Below are 21,110 nucleotides of genomic sequence, written 5' to 3' on the forward strand. Positions count from 1 at the left end.
GAGGGTGTTTCACAGGGCGAGTGCCACTATCGAGAAAGCCCTCTGCCTGGTTCCCTGTAACTTGGCGTCTTGCAGTGAGGGAAACGCCAGAAGGCCCTCGGCGCTTCCCCAGGGGGAAGAAGGCTCAGTCCTGAGGGCCACATGGAGAAGTCTGGAGGGCCACCCTCATCCCCCGGGCCTGAGGTTCTCCACCCATGTGTGTTGTGCCACAGGACTGCAAAGTCAGCCATTTTCTGGGGCCTGGAGACCAAGAGGCGTACTGTGCTAAGAGGGTAAAGGTAAACGATCCCTGAATGATTAAGTCCAGTAAAGGCAACTATGGGGTTGCGGTGCTCATCTTGCTTTCAGGCTGAGGGAGCCGGTGTTTGTCCACAGACAGCTTTCCGGGTCATGCGACCAGCAGGACTAAAGCACTTCTGGTGCAACGGGACACTGTGATGGAAACCAGAGCGCACGGAAACGCCGTTTACCTTCCTGCCGGAGTGGTACCTATTTATCTCCTTGCACTGGTGTGCTTTTGAACTGCCGGGTTGGTGGGAACTGGGACACAGCAACGGGAGCTCAACCCGTCACGGGGATTCGAGCCGCCGACCTTCCGATCGGCAAGCCCAAGAGGATCAGTGGTTTAGACCACAGCGCCACCTGCATCCAAGAGGACAGCCATTCTGAGCCCAACTGCAAAAGCTTGTAGCATGGCATTCTCTTTCCTTCTCAGAAGCTGTAACGTCATACCTGTCAGCCACCATGGCCGGGAAAGACGCCCTGTGGTTTTCGTCCACCTTAAGGTCGTTCTGCAGAATAAAACGCCGCTGGTCCTTGTATGCACGGATGACGATGCTGCCTTGGAAGGTCTCTGAAATGTGGGAATAGATGGGCGAGCGGCTGGCAGCTTCCAGGCGTTTCAGCTGGCAGGAGGTGGTGACGAAGAAGCTCTGAGGGACAGAAGGAAGAAGAAAGAGACATCGTGGAAGCAGAGTGGCCTTTCCCAAGCCGGGGTCCTCTGGACCTTATTGGACTCCAACTCCCATCAAACCCAGCAAGCAAGCGATTGTGAGAGTTGTTGCATTAAGCATCTGCAAAGGAACACTGAAGCAGAGCATTGAAGTTTACTATTACAGTGGCTCAGGAAAGTAAGTCATTGTTTAAATTCCAATATAGTCTTATTGCTGTTCAGCCACTGTGTTGTGAACTGAGATCTATGGGCATAGGGCAGCATACAAATTTAATAAATAGATAATAATAATGATATTTTATGGGTTGGTTTTTTTTTAAGCTTTCTGTTTTCCCCGTGTTTCTTTTAATTTTTGTACGCCGCCTTGAGTCCTGGTTCTGGGCAAGAGGTGGGGTATAAGTAAAATAATATTATTTTAATGAGGAGAGCAGGTTGCACATTCACCTCTAAATACAACAATGAACTGGCCCACAAACATGGCAGAGGGAGCTAATGTGTACCTGGAACACAGCATACAAGGCAGTCAGGGGGACTATAGCCACCACGGCTATCGGAGTGGCCATGACGATAACCACGTAGATCTCTAGCAGAATGAACAGGAACCCCAGCAAGGACTTCAGCTTGTCTGGGATGATGGAATCAATGGCGTCCATTTCTTTGGAGAAGCGGTTGAGCAGCTCGCCGCTAGGCGTCCGTTCAAAGAACGACATCGGCAACCGGAGGACATCGTGTAGGAGCCTCCGGAAGAGCTCGTGGGAGGCCACCGTCCCGGCCAAGAAGACAGAGGCTATCGATCCAAACTTCCCAACGGCTGCAATGCAAGAGAGCCAGTGTGGCATAACGGTTAAGAGTGTTGAACGATGGCTTGGGAGGCCAGGGTTCGAATCCCTGCTCAGCTACGTAGCTTAGTGGGGTGACCTTGGGCCAGTCGTCGTCTCTCAGCCCAACCTACCTCACAGGGTTGTTGTGAGGGTGAAATAGGGCTGTATGAGACAGTGAGGTACTGTGTTTTAGCCCTGAGGGATAGCTCAGTTGGTAGAGCATGAGACTCTCCAGCCCAGGGTCGTGGGTTCAAGCCCCACATTGGGTGAAAGATTTCTCATGGCAGGCGCTTGGATTAGATGATCCTTGTGGCTCCTTCCAGCTCTTCTATTATTCTATGAGACAGTGAAAACCACACACACCACCTTGAGCTCCTTGGAAGAAAAGGCAGTATACAAAGGGGATAAATAAATTGATAATAATAGACGAGAGATACTTTCTTTTATTATCAATATTAAGATGGCCCGGACTGGTTTTTTCGCCCTATAGGGCGCACTTTTCCCCCTCCAAAAATGAAGGGGAAATCTGTGTGCATCCTATGGGGCGAATGCAGGCTTTCGCTGAAGCTTGGAGAGCGAGAGGGGTCGGTGCGCACCGACCCCTCTCACTCTCCAGGCTTCAGGAAGCTATCAGCAAGCCTGGGGAGCCTGCAGGAGTTCCCACAGGGCTCCCTAGGCTGCGGATAGCAGCCTGCTTGCCCCGAGCGTGGGGCGCGCTCAAGTAGAGCACCCCACGCTTCGGCTGATATCCGCAGCCTGCTGCACGGAGCGCGGGGCATGCTGAAGCAGAGCGCCCTGCTCTCCGGGCAGATATCCGCAGCCTAGGGAGCCCTGCGGGAGTTCCCACGGCTGGGCGGGGGGGGGGATAATTTTTTTTCTTTATTTCCCCCCAAAAAAACTAGGTGCATCCTATGGGATGGTGTGTCCTATAGGGCGAAAAATACGGTAGATAGATAAGATAATGAGGACCTTCCGAGTTAGCTCACTGTTATGTACTAAGCTTGGATCCTAGAACAATAGGCAAGTAGGATCCTAGAATGCAACAACTGATTGGCTGGCAGGAAAAGACCAATCAGGCTCCAGGAGGAAGTTAATCAGCCTATTAGGCTGGTAGGATCGTAGAATGCAACAACTGATTGGCCTGCTGGAAAAGACCAATCAAACTTCAGGAGGGAAGCAGAATCAGCCAATCAGACGGGACTCATTGTGTAAATAATGTATATAAAAGCCTGAGGTTTGGGGGGGCAATTCAATCACTGTTTTACAAGCCACAATAGAGAGCATGAAATCATTACAAGACTCCGAGTATATTTCACTCACAACAGCAGATTAAAGCAAAATACTATGAAAGAAAACAACCAAATTACACCAGAGGCATTGATAACCAGAGACAGAAGTGACCTGGGGAAAGTCTCAGGGGCTGAGTAGTGAAACCTCAAGGGTCACAAGGAATTTGCAGAAAGGACGCAGGGAGACTGCAGGGCTGAACAAACCTTGGGCGAATCCAAGGAAAAAGTAAACGCCAATTCGGAGCTCAGTATGCTGCTGCGTTCCGTTGTAAATGGGGTCGTTGGCCCACAGGCTGAGCCAGTAACCTTGGCAAAAGGATGCAGCTTGTTGGCAGATAAACAAAATTAGAATGTAAGCCCAGAGGAAAGACCCCGCCACTCTCAGGTAGGTCAGGTAGACTGAAGTCTTCGCCTAGAGAGACAAATGGGATAAAAAAGCTCAGGTTGTCTAAGTTAGGAAGACAGGAAGCTGCCTTTTATGGACACATCCACATCGCACATTAAAAAAAACTACAATGCCACCTCAGACAGCCATGGCTTCGCCCAGAGAATCCTGGGAGCTGTAGTTTGTTAAGGGTGCTGAGAAGAGACCCCCGCCGTTCCCCGCCCAGAGCTATGTTTCTCAGAGTGGCCTAACAATCAATCCCTCTTCCCAGGGAGTTGTGATAGAAAACTGTGTTATTATACACAACTATTCATTTATATACATAAATTGTATACATTTCAAATTACCCTCCCAGTTTGTTGTTTCTCGCCTTCTGTCGTGAATTCTGCTCCATCTGTTTCCTTGCAACCGCCTCTGTTTTCCAAATACTTGTAAGACCTTGATAGAAAGAAGCAGCAAGATGGGTTGATTTCATGTATTGGGTTATCACAGCCCAAAAAGCTTTACTTGGGGCACAATCCTATTCTCAAATTCCACTGGCTAAGGATCCATAGGGTTTGGTGGAAGCCCCTGCTACACCGACAGAATACCAGCTATGCAGCCCTGTTTCCTTTCCACTGCAGTTTGCCTTCTGCATTATTCATCTCACTGCCCACTGCGGCAAAATTCATTGCCATTGTGCTATCCCACCCCGTTCATTTCAATTAAAAGGAATGCAAATGCGGATAAATGTCATCGCTGACATAACTTTTGCAGACTAAGAGTAGCAACAACAACCATAAATACCCGATGTATTTGCTAGACTGATTTCCACCCTCGATACAGGACAAATACCGTATTTTTCGCTCCATAAGACGCACTTTTTTCCTCCTATAAGACGCACTTTTTTCCACCTAAAAAGTAAGGGGAAATGTGAGTACGTCTTATGGAGTGAATGGAGCTGCGTAGAGAGGGAGAGCTGCGCAGTGCCCCTTCAGCGAAGCGCCTCTCCTGGCTTCTGCCTTAGCTGTGCGCAGCCTCTTCGGGCAGAGGGAGACTTCATCCCGCTGCCTGGAAGAGGCTGCGCGTTGCTGTCCCAGAAGCCAGAACAGCCAGAGGCTATCCCAGAAGCCAGATCCCTCTTGCTGTTCTGGCTTCTAGGTTTCAGAATTTTTTTTTCTTGTTTTCCTCCTCCCAAAACTAGGTGTGCCTTATGGTCTGGTGCGTCTTATGGAGCGAAAAATACAGTACGTGAACACTGGCAATTTCTATTCCTTTTTCCATTCTAGTCAGAATTCTCCAAGATCCCTACTTCCCAAATGGTATTTTCTCCCTTTAAAAAATAGCATAGATTCACTTGTGCACCATCTGAGTGAAAATATACTTAAGATAAGTGAAAGGGCTCTTGCTGAGCTTTAAAGAGCTTTCGGGTATCGCCTCACGTTCAAGACTGAGGTCACATCTACACCACACACTTAAAACATGGAGAATCCTGGGAACTATAGTTCATTAAGGGTGCTGAGAACTGCAGCTCTGTGAGAAGCCTTTACAGACATGGTTTCCAGGACTCTTTGTAGGAAGCCGTGGCTGTTTAAGTGATACAAGGGTGTGTTAAATGTATGTGTGGATGTGACGTGAGGTTGCAATCCTAACTATGGATACTCAGAAGTAAGTCCCATTGGATTGAGTGGAGCTTACTCACAGATAAGTGTGGTTTGCAGTTTCTATAACTTACTATCTTGATTACTTACCCTCCAAGTTTTCCGTGGCAGGTCATGTGTCCTTTGGTGACAATTTCAACACTTCCTGTACCTGTGCAATTAAGAAGTTTCAAAATTTCTGCATGTGTGCGAGACAGATTTTGCTATAGCTCCCAAAATAACATGGGAAATGCCTGAAATTAATAAACACTTCAGGGGCCGATTCTTTACTGATGCCCCATAAGCATTATGATCCGTTGTGACTTGCAATACCTTGTAAATCCTGGTCCTCTTTCTCATCTGTGTCGTGTGACCTCAAGAAGTCTGCAAAAGCCCATTGTCTCTGCACAAGTTCATGGTAAGAACCGTTCTCAGAGATCGTTCCGTTCATTATAACAATGATGTTATCCACTTTGGGCAAAATATGGATTGTGTTTGTCACTAGAACACGAGTCTGGGAAGAAAAGAAACAATCCATCACTTTGTGGTGTCTGTTCTCTTTGATTCCACTGTACCATACAAATAAGATTTCCTGCTGCCAGATATTACATCTTCCTGTGCTGACAATAGTAAAAGATAGAGGTAAAGGACCCCTGACAGTTAAGTCCAGTTGCGAATGACTCTGGAGTTGTAGCGCTCATCTCGCTTTACTGGCTGAGGAAGCCGACGTTTGTCCGCAGACAGTTTTTCTGGGTCATGTGGCCAGCATGACTAAGCTGCTTCTGGTGAAACCAGAGTAGCGCACAGAAACGCCATTCACTTTCCTGCCGGAGCGGTACCTATTTATCTACTTGCACTTTGACGTGATTTCAAACTGCTAGGTTGGCAGGAGCTGGGACCGAGCAACGGGAGCTCACCCTGTTGCAGGGATTCAAACCGCCGACCTTCCGATCGGCAAGCCCTAGGCTCTGTGGTTTAGACCACAGCACCACCCGCTGACCAATAGTAACAGACACAAATAGAAAAAAACAGGGGTTCAGGCCAATATACAAAGACACAATACGGTATACAGCAAGCAAAGTATAACAAATGTATTCATCACTGTTGTTGGTGTAATGACGATAATAATAATACTTATCAATTTTATTTGTCACCTTTTACAGCAAAGTGTCTCAAAGCAGCTTAGGTCATCAAACGAGAAACAATGAAATCAAATATTAAAACAGCAATAAAACAAGACAGGGAGGGGCGGTATTCAACTTAGTTTTACTCGGAAAAGATCCACTGAAATTAATGGACCTAACTTAGTCATGTTCATTCGTTTCAACGGGTTGCTCTGAATAGAACTTAGATGAATATAACCCCTAAAGTACTCCTCCAAGTGTGTGTGTGTGTGTGTGTGTGTGTGTGTGTGTGTAGAAAGAGAGAGAATGAATCCTACACATCCCACTTAATGATGAGCACCACTAAGCGCATTGGCATATCTAACTGCCCTCCCAATTAAAGATCAAAAGTCTGGCACCTAAAAACAAACAATGATGGCATTAGGTGAGCATTCCCCAAGCAGGGAGCCACTACTAAAAAGGCCTCTGCCAACTAGAGAGAAGAAGGGAGAATTTGATTTGATATGCTCTTGCTACAATAACCTTCCCCAAACTGGTGTCATCCAGACATTTTTGACTCCAACTCCCATCAGTCCCAACCAACATGGCCATTGATCAAGGATGATGGGAACTGTAGTAGCTGGTGGCTGTTGGGAGACAAAATGCTGGATGAGATGGACTCTTGGTTAGATCTAGCAAAACAATTCTTAAGATTAAAATTCATGTGCACCGTTCAGAAGCAATATTAGGCATGCATCAGTTTGCGTTATGTGTGTGTATATCTTCTATGCCCAGTTTCAAGCACCATTAAACAGCGGATTCTAGTTTAACTTCACTCCTTCTTCTTCATTTTAGCACTAAATGGCTGTGTTCCTCTTTTGAAACTCTGACCTTATGTTCAGCTGGATGATTTTGAGACTGCATACTGGATCCTTTAAAGTCATGAAAGAAAAGGCACTTAAAGAGAGAGGCTTAAAGAGAGAGGGAGAAATTAGTACCTTGTTTTTTAATAAGCCGTTCGGTCCAATGACCTGTTCAAAAATGTGCTGGCCAACCTGAGAATCCACAGCAGAAAGGGGGTCGTCCAGAAGGTAAATTGAAGCCTTCTTGTAAACAGCCCGAGCCAGACTGAGCCTCTGCTTCTGTCCTCCAGAAATGTTTATGCCCTGTTGCAACACAAAAAAGTTATCCACAATACATACACCCATCCCTTATCACACAGTTCCTGCAAAGGGTTTTTCATAAATGAGGCTCAAATTGGTTTTCCCAGTTTCCTGCATCTGCAAAACCCCAGATTGGCTAGAAAATCAATTAAGCATTGTGCTGAAAAGTCTTCTGGGTTTAGGAAGCTCAGCCCTTACACATCCATCCTACACAAGGCCAGGCCATCCAAACATCAACTTCATATAAGAAGCTGCCTTGCAAAGAGTAGACCATCAGTCCAGCTAGTTCAGTATTGTCTGCAATGACTGGCCGTGGCCCTCCAAGGTTTCAGATGGGGACATTCCTAGTTCTACTTAGAGGCAGACAAATCCCAAGCATCTCCATCAATATGTGCTTTGGCTGGAGAACTGCATCCAAGAATTTGGAGAAGTGAGGATTTTGAAGAAAAGCTGCATTTTTGGCTCACATAATGTTTTGGTAAGTGCAAAACAAATAAGTTTGCAATAAAATGTGAGCCAAGCCCAAATTCTTCCCCCACAACTACTTGGAGCATCTACCTTAAATTGCTGTATTTTTCCGTGTATAAGATGCCCCCCTGTATAAGATGCCCCCTATTTTTGGGGACTCCAAATTAAGAAAACACCCCTCAGGACTACCCGTGTATAAGATGAGCCCCAATTTTAGATCTAATATTTGGTAAAAAAAAAAACCCTAGTCTTATACACGGAAAAATACAGTAAATCCCAATACATCTTTTGTTTACCCCTGGTGTAAACAATACTGAGCAAGACAAACCTGACTCGATATAATGCAACTTCCTATGGGTTATATCCATTGCTAGTCTGACCCAGAGTAGACCCACTGAAGTTAGCAGGTTCTTTCATTTCAATGGGTCCAAGTAGAGCTTAGCTGGAAACACTTCTATGCTCCTGCAAATATTGTCACAACCTGCACCCCACTTTCATTTTGTCAAAGATAAACCCACAGCTGCCAGGGACCCTTCCAGGGAGGAGGACGAGGAAGACAGTAAAGATTTACAGCAGGGGTTTGAGGGAGGTTGCAGCTCAGAGGCAGATGAGGGGGAAGTTGGGAAGCCAGAGCAACAGCTGGCTGACACGTTGTCATTAGAAAGCATTCCAGACCCTCCATCTCCCAGAACCCGGTGAGCCTTAAAAGTAGGAGAGCAAAGAGCTCAGAGACAGAGGGAACGTAGTAACACCTTTGGAAGGGACAATGAGAGTGATGAATGAGGAGGTGGGAGAGATGAGGGGTGGAGATTCACTCGGGACAATGCCATTATCCAAGAGGCTGGGTTCTATAGCCTCTCTCTCTAAAGATTGAAATAAAAAAGGACGGTAAGAAACTTTTCCTTGTCTTTATATATTTTCCTGGGCAACCAGCCGGGAGCTGCTGACAGCATCCTGACCACAGCATTGCACAGAATAAAAATCAAAATGGTGCATCGTACAACACATACCGCAGTAGGACTATAAAATACAAAAATGAGTCCCATTTGGAGGCAGGCACTAAAACACCTGTAGAACATCCCAAACAATCAGGTATTATCATCATTTTTCAAAATTAACTCTCGGTCAGACAAATAATGAACCAAGAACCTTCTCTCCGATTTCTGTCTGACTTCCAGCAGGGAAGCTCGCCAGGTCCGGCTCCAGCGCACACGCTTCAACCACTCTGTTGTACCACCTCCTATCCAACTTCTGGCCAAATGTGATATTGTCTTCCACTGACATGTTTTGTATCCAGGGTTTCTGGGGAACAAACGCTACTGCGCCCTGTGAAATTAAATTAAGAGATGATCACCAGATGCAGCATGGGTGACAAACACACACACTATCTAAGCACCAATTACAGTAGGATGCTAGTTTAATTCCCCCCCCATTAAATAAACAAACAAAAAATAAAACGATAACACTTTTTATTCCCTTTGGATGCATTTTTTTAAAAAATCAGCATAACATCTTTGTTGATGATGGAAAAGACGGCATGTAAACGGTCAGGGAGAGAGATTTCTAGGCTGGCAATCTAAAAGATTTCCAGGCCGTTGAGGATCATGTGCTGGAGCCGTCAGATTTCAAAAAATGAGGGTAAGAAAGGATGTAGCTCAGAAAGCAGCTACCATTAACTATATATACATTAGACTTTGGTCTCGTACACACAATACATTTAAAGCAGCTTGAACACACATTTAAAGCACATGGCTTTCCCCAAAGAATCCCAGGAACTGTAATCTAAAGGTTCTGGGAACCGTAGCTCTGCAAAGGGTCAACTACAGTTCCCAGCACTGGTAGAGGAAGGGGTGTGAGGGAGATGCGGTCTGCCCCGGGTGTCATCCCTTGGGGGGGGGGTGACATCGCCGTGCCACCCCCCTGGGACGCTTGCCCCCTCCGCCTCAATGGGCGGATCGCCCTGTCCCCGGGTGCACAGCATGCGCACCGCTCCGGGTGCCGAGCAGCTAGCTCCACCTCTGGTTCACAATACAGTGGTACCTCGGGTTAAGTGCTTAATTCGTTCCGGAGGTCCGTACTTAACCTGAAACTGTTCTTAACCTGAAGCACCACTTTAGCTAATGGGGCCTCCTGCTGCTGCTGCGCCGCCGGAGCACGATTCCTGTTCTTATCTTGAAGCAAAGTTCTTAACCTGAAGCACTATTTCTGGGTTAGCGGAGTCTGTAACCTGAAGCGTATGTAACCTGAGGTACCACTGTATTATTTGGGGGAAGCCAGGTGTTTTAAATGCAGTGTGGATGTGACCTAAAACTAAAAGCTTGCTTAGGACAGGGGAGGAAAAGAAGCTTTTACCTTCGTAGCCAGAGTGCCTTCTGTTTTGTGCAGCTCTCCAAGCAATGCTGAGAGTAGTGAGGATTTTCCCGCTCCGACCTGGCCAACCACAGCGCACAGACTGCCCCGAGGTATTGCTAGATTAATCCTGTGTGGATGGTAACATATACTCCCGTGAGCATCTGGCACACGCTGTTGGAAGTGCAACAGAAGATAATCCGGGGTGCAACTTAAGAGTTAATTCTGTTGTTAGTAAGTCAGCTAACCGAGAGGGGTGGTGGCAGAGGCGATGCGTGCTGTTGTGCAGAATTAAAGAACTGCAGAGTTGGAAGAGATCTCCCTATGGTCATCTGGACCAGCCCCTTGCAATGTGGGAATCGCGGCGGATCATAATCACAGCCAGTTTATTGGAAGGATTAAGAAACCCCAACAGCTCAGTTCATTTGCTTTTGTGGACCGCCCACCAGCCCAATCCATAATCAAGATAGAAATCAGGAAAAGAGCTCATCTTTAGAAGAAAAGACCCAATTTGCTCGTGGCCGTTTACCTTTTAAGGCAGGGAGGGCTCTCTCTGCACCAGCTGAAGGTCCCTTCCCTTACTATAACACAATCCTGCACTGAGGAAGAAAGGCAGAGGAGCACTTATTATATGTGCCTTGGCACAATTGGTGGCTTTCTATATCACTTGCTATACAAGCGAGGTTGTTATAATGGGAACATATGCTAACCTTAGATACAATATAGAAAGTCGAGAGCGTTAAAGGGAAAAGAATTTTGCCTTTCCAGATCACAAACAAAACACATCTGGTTTCCCCCTTATTTTACAGATGGGGAACTTCAGGGAGCCTCAAATGTGGCGCCCTTTATGCCTCTCCATCTGGCCCCTGGCACTCTCTATAGGCCACACCCTCTCTCTATAGGCCACACCCCTCCGCTAGCCCTGTTTCACACCCTGTCTGAATGCTCCTCCCTGGCTGGAAGGTGTATAGAAGTCTGGTAATGGCTTTTGCCTCCTGTGGCTCTGCCTTCGCAGTTGGGAGGCAGCAATGCTTCTGAATGCCAGTTGCAGGAGTCCTGCTTGTGGGCTTCCCGTGGGCACCTGTGAGAACAGGATGATGGACTAGACAGGCCCTTGGCTGATCCGGCAGGGCTCTTCTTGTGTACAGAAGGTAAAATTTACTTCCGTTGCTCTGCCCACTTTCCCCCCTGGCTCTGCTCACCCCTGGCATGTGGCCCTCAAAAGGTCGCCCAGGAGGGAATGTGGCCCTAGGACCGAGTATGGTTCCCTACACTACCTTATTTACTCACTACACATTTTCTCCGATAAATGCCTTCTTAAACATTCCGGCTCAGGTCTGGCTAGCGATGGAAAAATACGTCAATTTCTCTCCGTTTCTCATTTTTCCAATCTTAATTTCACTTCTCCACATTTCCACATCAATGTGTAATTTTTTAACTAAAGTCTTCATGGAAATTCCTCAGAATTTTAGAGTGAATTTCTCCTAATATACACATTTTATATACAATTTTGCCTAACTTTTTTTTGCAAAGCACATTTCCCCTCATATGAGCTCAGCTCCTGGAAGCAAGGCGGTATGTAAATAAATATAAATGTTATAATAGTAATATTTCCATTTCCCCCAATATTTTGCATTTTGTACATTATTTCCACCAACATATACATTTTTAGGCATACTTTACCACAGCACGTACATTTCTGTATGCCATGTTTAGCTGGAGAACTGCATTGTGAACTTCGGAGAAATCTGATTTTTGAAAAATGGTGGTATTTTCATTCGTGTATTGCTTCAGAAACTGTGAATTAGGTAGATTTGCTTTCAGATGTGAACTGAATTGCATTGCTCCCCCAGATCTCTAGCAGGCAGAGATGGCTTGCCCTATCCTGCTGCATAACAAAAATGGGAGGGTTCTGTTGGGATTTTTTGACTACGTGCAATTCTGTGCAGCTTCACACAGAGTCAATTAAGAGTTGGCCGACAGCCAAGCATGACTGAGCAGAGAGGAGATACCTGCCTGGAGATATGGAAACCTGGAAACAGCTTTACCATTGGTTAAGGTCTCACACAGGCATAATGATTTATGACCTACTGACTGGAATGTGTTTGTTGGTCATTGTGGTGTTCTGAGAGTTGTTTGGTTTTGTTCAGAGAGAGCTAGTTAAGATCCATGTATCCGTTCCTGTATATAGTAACTTGTAGAGTCTGCTGTACATAATAAACACCTTATAAGTACAGTGGTACCTCGGGTTAAGTACTTAATTCATTCCGGAGGTCCGTACTTAACCTGAAACTGTTCTTAACCTGAAGCACCACTTTAGCTAATGGGGCCTCCTGCTGCTGCCGCCCCGCCAGAGCACGATTTCTGTTCTCATCCTGAAGCAAAGTTCTTAACCTGAGGTACTATTTCTGGGTTAGCGGAGTCTGTAACCTGAAGCGTATGTAACCTGAAGTGTATGTAACCCGAGGTACCACTGTAATCAAGTTACTAGTATCAGCCTTTGTTCCTGCTTCGCCCATCCTGCCTGCAACTGATTGCTTTCTGGAACTCTGCGTATGCTCTGCTAAGGTCTGGCTAAGGTCCTGCAACAGGTCAAAGTTGCAAAACACCAACAGGTTCGGCCATCAGAACATAGGAGCTCAGTGGCAGAGAATCTGCTTTGCATGCAGAAGGTGCTGCCTGGGTTCAACCCTTGGCATCCCCAGGTAGGGCTAGGAGAAGCTCCCTGCCTGAAATCCTGGAGAGCTGCTGCCAGCCAGTGCCAAGAATGCTGAGCTAGATGGTCCAATGGCCTGACTCACTATAGGGCAGCCTCCTATGCTCAAAAGGAAACCACTCATAAGCTGATACTTACTGCAGTCCAAAGAACCAGAGCTCGTTTCCGTTTGATCCAATTCCTCAAGGCAAAGAAAGGCAGCTAAACGGTTCAGGGAAACTTTTGCCTGGAACAAAGAACACACACAGCTGAACCTTGGTGGCTCTGTTCCACCTCCACTGTGTAGAACTGCTCTGAATATCAGATTCTGGGAATCACAAGTTGGGGAAAGTGCTACTGTCCATACATCACAATGGGCATTGCCAGTTTGCATTTCTTAGTGTGGAAAGTATTGATCTGATGTGTGGATGTCTTTCCTATTCTAATTAATTCAAGAGGGTTCTGGAAGCTCCTCTGTGTGAAAGAAGCAAGCAGAAGGTTCCTGGTGTTTGGGTTATTCCTTCAGAGAAGCTTAGTACAGCTGGCTCAAACTTTTATCTCTTTCTGTCAAGGTCATGCTGACTATGATAGTAGGGCCAAATGGAGCCTGGGTTTCACTTTCTCTTTCCATCTGTTTTCCTTCTGGTCTGGTGTTCTGTACATAGTATGCTACAGTGTTAAGGTTTAGGCTTATTATAAGTTACCCTAAGTTTAAGTTTAAGTCTGCTGCAACTGGATTTCTTATGGACAGTGCCAATCCTGAATGTATTGGATTTGTGACCATTTTGCTCATTTGCCTTCAGTAGCAGTAAAGCTCTGCTGGATGAAATATAATTGCCTCTGGTCTATTTTTTGTTTAAGTTTTTATTCTGCTAACTATACACTGGAATCTGCTCTGGATCAATACTGAGTAGAATTCCACGATAGGCATCTGGTTGGCCACTGTGCGAACAGGATACTTGACTAGATGGGCTCTGGCCTGATCCAGCAGGACTCCTCTTATATTCTAAGAAGTTAGCTCAGATCACCAAGAAGGGGAGCTACAGCACCTCCTTGTTGTTGTTGTTTAGTCGTTTAGTCGTGTTCGACTCTTCGTGACCCCATGGACCAGAGCACGCCAGGCACTTCTGTCCTCCACTGCCTCCCGCAGTTTGATCAGACTCATGCTGGTAGCTTCAAGAACACCATCCAACCATCTCATTCTCTGTCGTCCCCTTCTCCTTGTGCCCTCCATCTTTCCCAACATCAGGGTCTTTTCCAGTGAGTCTTCTCTTCTCATGAGGTGGCCAAAGTATTGGAGCCTCAGTTTCACGATCTGTCCTTCCAGTGAGCGCTCAGGGCTGATTTCCTTCAGAATGGAGAGGTTTGATCTTCTTGCAGTCCATGGGACTCTCAAGAGTCTCCTCCAGCACCATAATTCAAAAGCATCAATTCTTCGGCGATCAGCCTTCTTTATGGTCCAGCTCTCACTTCCATACATCACTACTGGGAAAACCATGGCTTTTACTATACGGACCTTTGTTGGCAAGGTGATGTCTCTGCTTTTTAAGATGTTGTCTAGGTTTGCCATCGCCTTTCTCCCAAGGAGCAGGCGTCTTTTAATTTCGTGACTGCTGTCACCATCTGCACTGATCATGGAGCCCAAGAAGGTAAAATCTCTCACTGCCTCCATTTCTTCCCCTTCTATTTGCCAGGAGGTGATGGGCCCAGTGGCCATGATCTTCGTTTTTTTGATGTTGAGCTTCAGACCATATTTTGCGCTCTCCTCTTTCACCCTCATTAAAAGGTTCTTTAATTCCTCTTCACTTTCTGCCATCAAGGTTGTGTCATCTGCATATCTGAGGTTGTTGATATTTCTTCCGGCAATCTTAATTCCGGCTTGGGATTCATCCAGCCCAGCCTTTCGCATGATGAATTCTGCATATAAGTTACCGTATTTTTCGCACCATAGGACGCACTTTTTCCCTCCTAAAAAGGAAGGGAAAATGTGTGTGCGTCCTATGGAGCGAATGCAGGGGGGGGGGGACGCAGACGGGAAAAGCCCCCAAGAGCCGCACACAAGCTCCGTGCGCTCTTGCGGGCTCTTCCACAGGAGGGAGAAGGGACTGACTGGCCGCATCAGTCCCTTCTCCCCCCTCCCAGGAAAGCCAGGAGAAGCCATGCAGCCCTTTTAAAGTGCGCACGGCTTCTGCCGGTTTTGCGGGAGGTGGGGGAATTCCCCCACCTCCCAGAAAAGCCAGGAAAGCCCTGCGCAGCGTCTCCCGGCAAGGAGACGCTGCGCGGGGCTAAAGGGGAAGGCAAAACAGCGAGCGGGATCCATCCCGCTCGCTGCCTTGCCTTCTCCCATAGCTGCGCGCAGCCCCTCCGCAAGGAGACGCTGCGCGGGGCTAAAGGGGAAGGCAGAACAGCGAGCGGGATCCATCCCGCTCGCTGCCTTGCCTTCTCCCATAGCTGCGCGCAACACCTCCTTGCGGAGACGCTGCGCGGGGCTAAAGGGGAAGGCAAAACAGCGAGCGGGATCCATCCCGCTCGCTGCCTTGCCTTCTCCCATAGCTGCGCGCATCCCCTCCGCAAGGAGACGCTGCGCGGGGCTAAAGGGGAAGGCAGAACAGCGAGCGGGATCCATCCCGCTCGCTGCCTTGCCTTCTCCCATAGCTGCGCGCAACACCTCCTTGCGGAGACGCTGCGCGGGGCTAAAGGGGAAGGCAAAACAGCGAGCGGGATCCATCCCGCTCGCTGCCTTGCCTTCTCCCATAGCTGCGCGCATCCCCTCCGCAAGGAGACGCTGCGCGGGGCTAAAGGGGAAGGCAGAACAGCGAGCGGGATCCATCCCGCTCGCTGCCTTGCCTTCTCCCATAGCCCCGTGCAGCCTCTCCTTGCGGAGACGCTGCGCGGGGCTAAAGGGGAAGGCAGAACAGCGAGCGGGATCCATCCCGCTCGCTGCCTTGCCTTCTCCCATAGCTGCGCGCAACACCTCCTTGCGGAGACGCTGCGCGGGGCTAAAGGGGAAGGCAAAACAGCGAGCGGGATCCATCCCGCTCGCTGCCTTGCCTTCTTCCATAGCTGCGCGCAGCCCCTCCGCAAGGAGAGGCTGCACGGGGCTATGGCTTCTTTAGCCCTGCGCAGCGTCTCCCGGCAAGGAGAGGCTGCATGGGGCTAAAGGGGAAGCCAAAACCTGGCTTGCTCCATAGCTGCGCGCAACCCCTCCGGCAGGGAGAGGTTGTGCGCACCCTGTACGCTGCTCTTTGGGGCTGGGGGGGAAGATTTTTTTCTTGATTCCCCCCCCTAAAAACTGGGTACGCCCTATGGTCCGGTGCGCCCTATGGTGCGAAAAATACGGTAAATAAACAGGGAGACAATATACAGCCTTGCCGTACTCCTTTCCCAATTTGGAACCAATCAGTTGTTCCATATCCAGTTCTAACTGTAGCTTCTTGTCCCACATACAGATTTCTCAGGAGACAGATGAAGTGATCAGGCACTCCCATTTCTTTAAGAACTTGCCATAGTTTGCTGTGGTCAACACAGTCAAAGGCTTTTGCATAGTCAATGAAGCAGAAGTAGATGTCTTTCTGGAACTCTCTGGCTTTCTCCATAATCCAGCGCATGTTTGCAATTTGGTCTCTGGTTCCTCTGCCTCTTCTAAATCCAGCTTGCACTTCTGGGAGTTCTCGGTCCACATACTGCTTGAGCCTTCCTTGTAGAATTTTAAGCATAACCTTGCTAGCGTGTGAAATAAGTGCAATTGTGCGGTAGTTGGAGCATTCTTTGGCACTGCCTTTCTTTGGGATTGGGATGTAGACTGATCTTCTCCAATCCTCCTTGTAACCTCCTTGTTACACTCATGCAAACTGAAAGTTGACTTTTGGGACTCACCTGTACAACAGCATTGATGGAGAAGGGGAGAAACGAATGAGCCCTGTTGAGTATGTTGATCAGGGTCAGAGACACAAAGGCTTTCTGCACATCCAGGATGTTTCCCTCATTTGCCAGCGTGTAGACTGCGAACATGATGAATGCAATCTGCAGAGAAGGAACAAGGGGGAAACAGGTGAAGAAGATACAGCAGTTTGTTCAGCTGTCTTAAAAGCACCAACCCCACCCCACTCACCAGGAACGTTGATGAGTGGAAAGAAACAAGAGACACAGAGAAGAGGAACTGTGATGCCTTAAGAGCTTGAAGTTCTTGTGTCCGGATACCCAGCGCCTTGTCCATGAAGTTATCTTCCCAGCCATGCAGTTTTAGGATCCTGATGTCTCTGAGAATGGCGCTGGTGAGCTTTGCACGGCTGTCCTTATATTTCATCTGAGCCTCCTGAGAAACAAAACAGTAACAGAGCCCGATTTGGTTTCAAGCGCGGAACCAAAAACTTGATAATTAATTGCAAACAGCGACTCATACCTGGAACTGGCTTCTCTTTTTGCTGATTGCAAAGTTCAGCGGCAAGAGGAATAAAAACACAGCAATAGCCGTCAAAGCGTATGGCCCGAGGAGCTAATAGGATGCAAAAATCAAAAGCAATATTAAGTGAAAGGAACATGGAGGAATAGTTTGACACACACACACACACACACACACACACACACCCCTTACATGTTCTGTCACCGTCACCCTTACATTTATTCAGTTGTCAGGAAAGGATATGAGTGTTGGGGTATATTAATAACGAAAGTTACTATAATGACTTTGTGAGCCATTCAGAGACTTAAGTTGTGTTCAGAGACCATGGCCAAAGTTAGCAGAATTTGCAGGCAGGCAGTGTTCCTAAATACTGTGCTTTGGAGCACGCAGGGCAACATTTTCCTGGTGTTCTTTCCACTTGCCTTCTCCAGGGTGACCCAAGGAGCTGACCCTCAGCAGCTGACTCACTTCTTTACATTCCAGTCAGCAGCTGCAAAGCTCCTTTTTCATGCTGATTGGGTGGTTCTCGGATGCTGGAGACTGAGACCCTTCTGCAGAAACAGTTATGACCCCCTCCCAGCAAACCTGGAGCCTAAAGTGGGCAACAACATCCCCCTCCAAAAAACCCCAACCCCAGCCTAATGAGGAATAAGCATTCTTACTTGTCACAGAATGTTCAGCATCAACTGGAAAAGGAAGGGGTGTGTGATGAAATGTCCTGCTGCAGCCCTTTACAACAGGAGTGAGCACCCCTGTGGCACTCTAGAAGTAGCAGAACTCCAATTCCCATCATCCCTTACCATTGCCCATTACAGCAGGGCCTGATGGCAGTTGGAGTCCAAGGATATCTGGAGGGCAGCAGGTTCCCTATCCATACCTTACAGCTTACAGAGTTGAGGGGGAAGGTACGGGTGGCTAGAAACCTGAATAAAAGCATTTCTACTAGGAGGTGACATACTGCAATGTTTTGATGCAGTTTGCATTTGCATGCTACCAAATGCCTCCATTATGAATACTAAGAGTCTTGTTCCCCTCCACATATACATTACTCAATCCACCTGACCTTTCAACCATACATTTTGAAGAATTGCGTTGGACTGACTGTACTAAAGGAGAATCAAAGAACTTATTTCCTATCCAAGGCCTTCACTTAGCAATTGATTGTTTAGTTAAAACTCCTTGCACTGCTTCTTATGTATTAACAGAGACATCTAGTGGTCAGCTGAATAGGGCTGAATTTGCATGAATTCGGCTAAGCAGCGAAGGCACGTCTTTCACCACTGGTCCTCTCCCCATTGCAATTCTGGGTGGATCAGCCTTGACATAAATGACTGATTAAATTGACTTGTGTGAATAGTGTCCATTTGGTAAACACAATTATAAAGCAGTATCGGCATTCTGGCACAAGAATACGTGTAAGAAACACTGCTTTGCGCAGGCACAGTTATCTACTACTCGACTTCCTTCTGTGACTCACCAAGCCAATATGTCCACCAGCCATGCATAGTGACTCATTACTAGCTGGATCAACCAAGACTGCAAAAACAAGTGGTTTGTTGACCAGTTAGAAAAAGGCTGGGGAACCCTTTCTACCCCAAGGGCCACATTCCCTTCTGAACAACCCTTTGAGGGCCACATGCCCAGTAGTGTGTGGGGCCAGTGGCAAAAGAGAGTGAAGCAAACAAACCAAACCCAAAACCTTTATATACTACACTAGTCTCTACACACACTCACACAAAGGGTAATTAAAATTAGATGGCTTCTTTTAAGGAGTGGCTGGCTTGTTTCTCTTTTATTGTACGGTATTCTGGCCTGTGCGCCTGTATGCAACGCAACTTGTCTCCTTGGCTTTTAAAGTCCTATATGACATGCCAAAGATCTAAGAGGCAGGCAGGAATCTTTTACCTGCCAAAGGAAGACGAAGCAGACGATAATCCGGATGGGGGCAAGCCAAGTTCCATTAAAATACGTAATGAGATCTGTTAGCTTCTGCACGTCAACAGAGACCAAGTTTACAATTTCCCCCTCCGCCACCGCCTTCTTAGCTGCATCTGACATAGCTAAGATCTGCAGGAGAGAAAATGAAACCCACAAGGCCACAAATTGAATAAGGTTTAGAAAAAGACAGTGACCGACATCCCAAGATAAAGGACTCCGGATTCATTTTATGAAAATCTTTCAACCTGCTTGTCCTAAGGCAGAGGTGGGGAATCCTTTTCAGCCAGAGACAAAAGCAGACAGAGTAGTGAATGTGAACTTTACCTTTGTACAATGACCCCTGGTCCTGCTAGCTAGGGATGATGGGAGTTGAAATCCAAAAACAGCTGGAAACCCAAGTTCGGGAAACACTGGACAAGTGGGTGAGGACCCACAGGTGGGTTGTGAAGCCATCCCAGGTAGGTCATGGCAAAGCTGTTACTATGGCAGACCAACTCAAAGAGAACCTCATGCGGTGTCTGGGCTAGAACAGTCTTCTGACAAGACACTCATTTTCTCAATGAGTGCTCCAAAATGGCAGAAGAAAGGAAAGAACCTTTTTGAATAGGAAGGCTATTTCTGGCCAACCATATGCCCCACCTTCTATAACAATGCCCTTAGCGAGGGAGCTCAGAACCAGCCAGAAATGTGATGGAATAGTGGTGCAATAGATCATCTCTACATATGGAGAAATTGGGCTGTTGTTCCACTGTGTTTAAAAAGGTGTGGTTTTCCGAGAGCTGAAAAAGCAATGGAAGATGAATAGGGGAAACCTGGGAGGGGTATTTTAAACCACGATGTCATGCAGATGTCCTTAAAAGGGCCATGAAGAAAACATGGCTGTTTCACAGCAAATGTACAGTGTGGAAACAGGCTTTCTGCCCGTCAGTCTTCCTGGATCCAGTTCACAGCAGCAATGAGATGGAAGGAAAACAAGGGAGATGAGCCAACAAACAGCAGGGTTTACCTTCCGATATACAAGGCCTGTAACAGCAGTCTTCAGCCTCACTCCCAGCACAAGGCACATATACATGTATTGCTGCTCCAACAGTGTCTCAAGACAAGCTAAGAGGAACATCAACGTAGCATAGAAATAACCTTTCCAATAAGGAGCCTCTGGATCAGTGATGAAATCTAGGAAGAGACTACAAAAGGAGAAAGCATCGTCAACGACACACCTGGAATGAGGGCTCCCACAGAGAGGGAAGCCCTCACAGCAATGCTTCAGGGCAGGATGAAGAACACGGGAAATGGACTTGAACTAAAGCCTAGTTGTCTATCTAGCTCAGTGTTGTTCACTCTGATTGGCAGCAGCTCTCCAGGATCTCAGCAAAGGCCTTCCCCATCACCTGCTACTTGGTCCTTTCTTAACTGAAGATGGCCAGGGATTGGATATTTCGGGACATCCAGTCTTTCATGCCAGCTACTACTCGACCCTTAAAAAGAACAACCTGGAGATACCAGAAATTAAGAACAGAAGAGCAAGCCCTGCTTCATTATGATTTGCTCATGTTTATTTATTTATTTATTTAATTCGAAGTGTTGGTGCTGACCTTTAAAGCCCTAAACGGCCTCAACCCAGTATACCTGAAGGAGCGTCTCCACCCCCATCGTTCTGTCTGGACACTGAGGTTCAGTTCTGAGGGCTGACTGGCACTTCCCTCACTGCAAGAAGTGAGGTTGCAGGGAACCAGGCAGAGGGCCTTCTCGGTAGTGGCGCCCACCTTGTGAAACGCCCTCCCATCAGATGTCAAGGAAATAAACAACTATCTGACTTTTAGAAGACATCTGAAAGCAGCCCTGTTTAGGGAAGCTTTTAATGTCTGATATTTTATTGTTTTTTAATATCCTGTTGGAAGCCGCCCAGAGTGGCTGGGGAGTAATAAA

At 47.2% G+C, this 21,110-nt stretch overlaps 1 protein-coding gene across 9 annotated transcripts in view; it reads right to left on the reverse strand.

The window, feature by feature from the left end:
• ABCC6 (ATP binding cassette subfamily C member 6) overlaps window positions 1-21,110 on the reverse strand; it is a 43,317-nt gene that overhangs the window by 7,924 nt on the left and 14,283 nt on the right. For 8 of the 9 annotated variants that reach the window (XR_014213761.1, XR_014213762.1, XR_014213763.1 and 5 more), the window contains 16 exons: window positions 20,191-20,368; window positions 19,152-19,313; window positions 17,247-17,339; window positions 16,956-17,159; window positions 16,721-16,867; window positions 13,004-13,091; window positions 10,679-10,748; window positions 10,153-10,279; window positions 8,950-9,126; window positions 7,168-7,335; window positions 5,400-5,580; window positions 5,178-5,238; window positions 3,795-3,885; window positions 3,267-3,474; window positions 1,453-1,763; window positions 733-932 (listed from right to left, as the gene is read on the reverse strand). Coding sequence is in view for 6 of the 9 variants with exons in the window: in XM_082200015.1 (XP_082056141.1) it covers window positions 733-932; window positions 1,453-1,763; window positions 3,267-3,474; window positions 3,795-3,885; window positions 5,178-5,238; window positions 5,400-5,580; window positions 7,168-7,335; window positions 8,950-9,126; window positions 10,153-10,279; window positions 10,679-10,748; window positions 13,004-13,091; window positions 16,721-16,867; window positions 16,956-17,159; window positions 17,247-17,339; window positions 19,152-19,313; window positions 20,191-20,368 (2,466 nt within the window). In the remaining 3 variants the exon portion in view is untranslated. The remainder of the gene's footprint in view (window positions 1-732; window positions 933-1,452; window positions 1,764-3,266; window positions 3,475-3,794; window positions 3,886-5,177; window positions 5,239-5,399; window positions 5,581-7,167; window positions 7,336-8,949; window positions 9,127-10,152; window positions 10,280-10,678; window positions 10,749-13,003; window positions 13,092-16,720; window positions 16,868-16,955; window positions 17,160-17,246; window positions 17,340-19,151; window positions 19,314-20,190; window positions 20,369-21,110) is intronic. The other variant, XM_082200017.1, reaches the window with a different exon arrangement.

The sequence above is a fragment of the Podarcis vaucheri genome, assembly GCF_965113315.1.
Source record: "Podarcis vaucheri genome assembly, chromosome: 14".
In the NCBI taxonomy this organism is placed as follows: Eukaryota; Metazoa; Chordata; class Lepidosauria; order Squamata; family Lacertidae; genus Podarcis; species Podarcis vaucheri.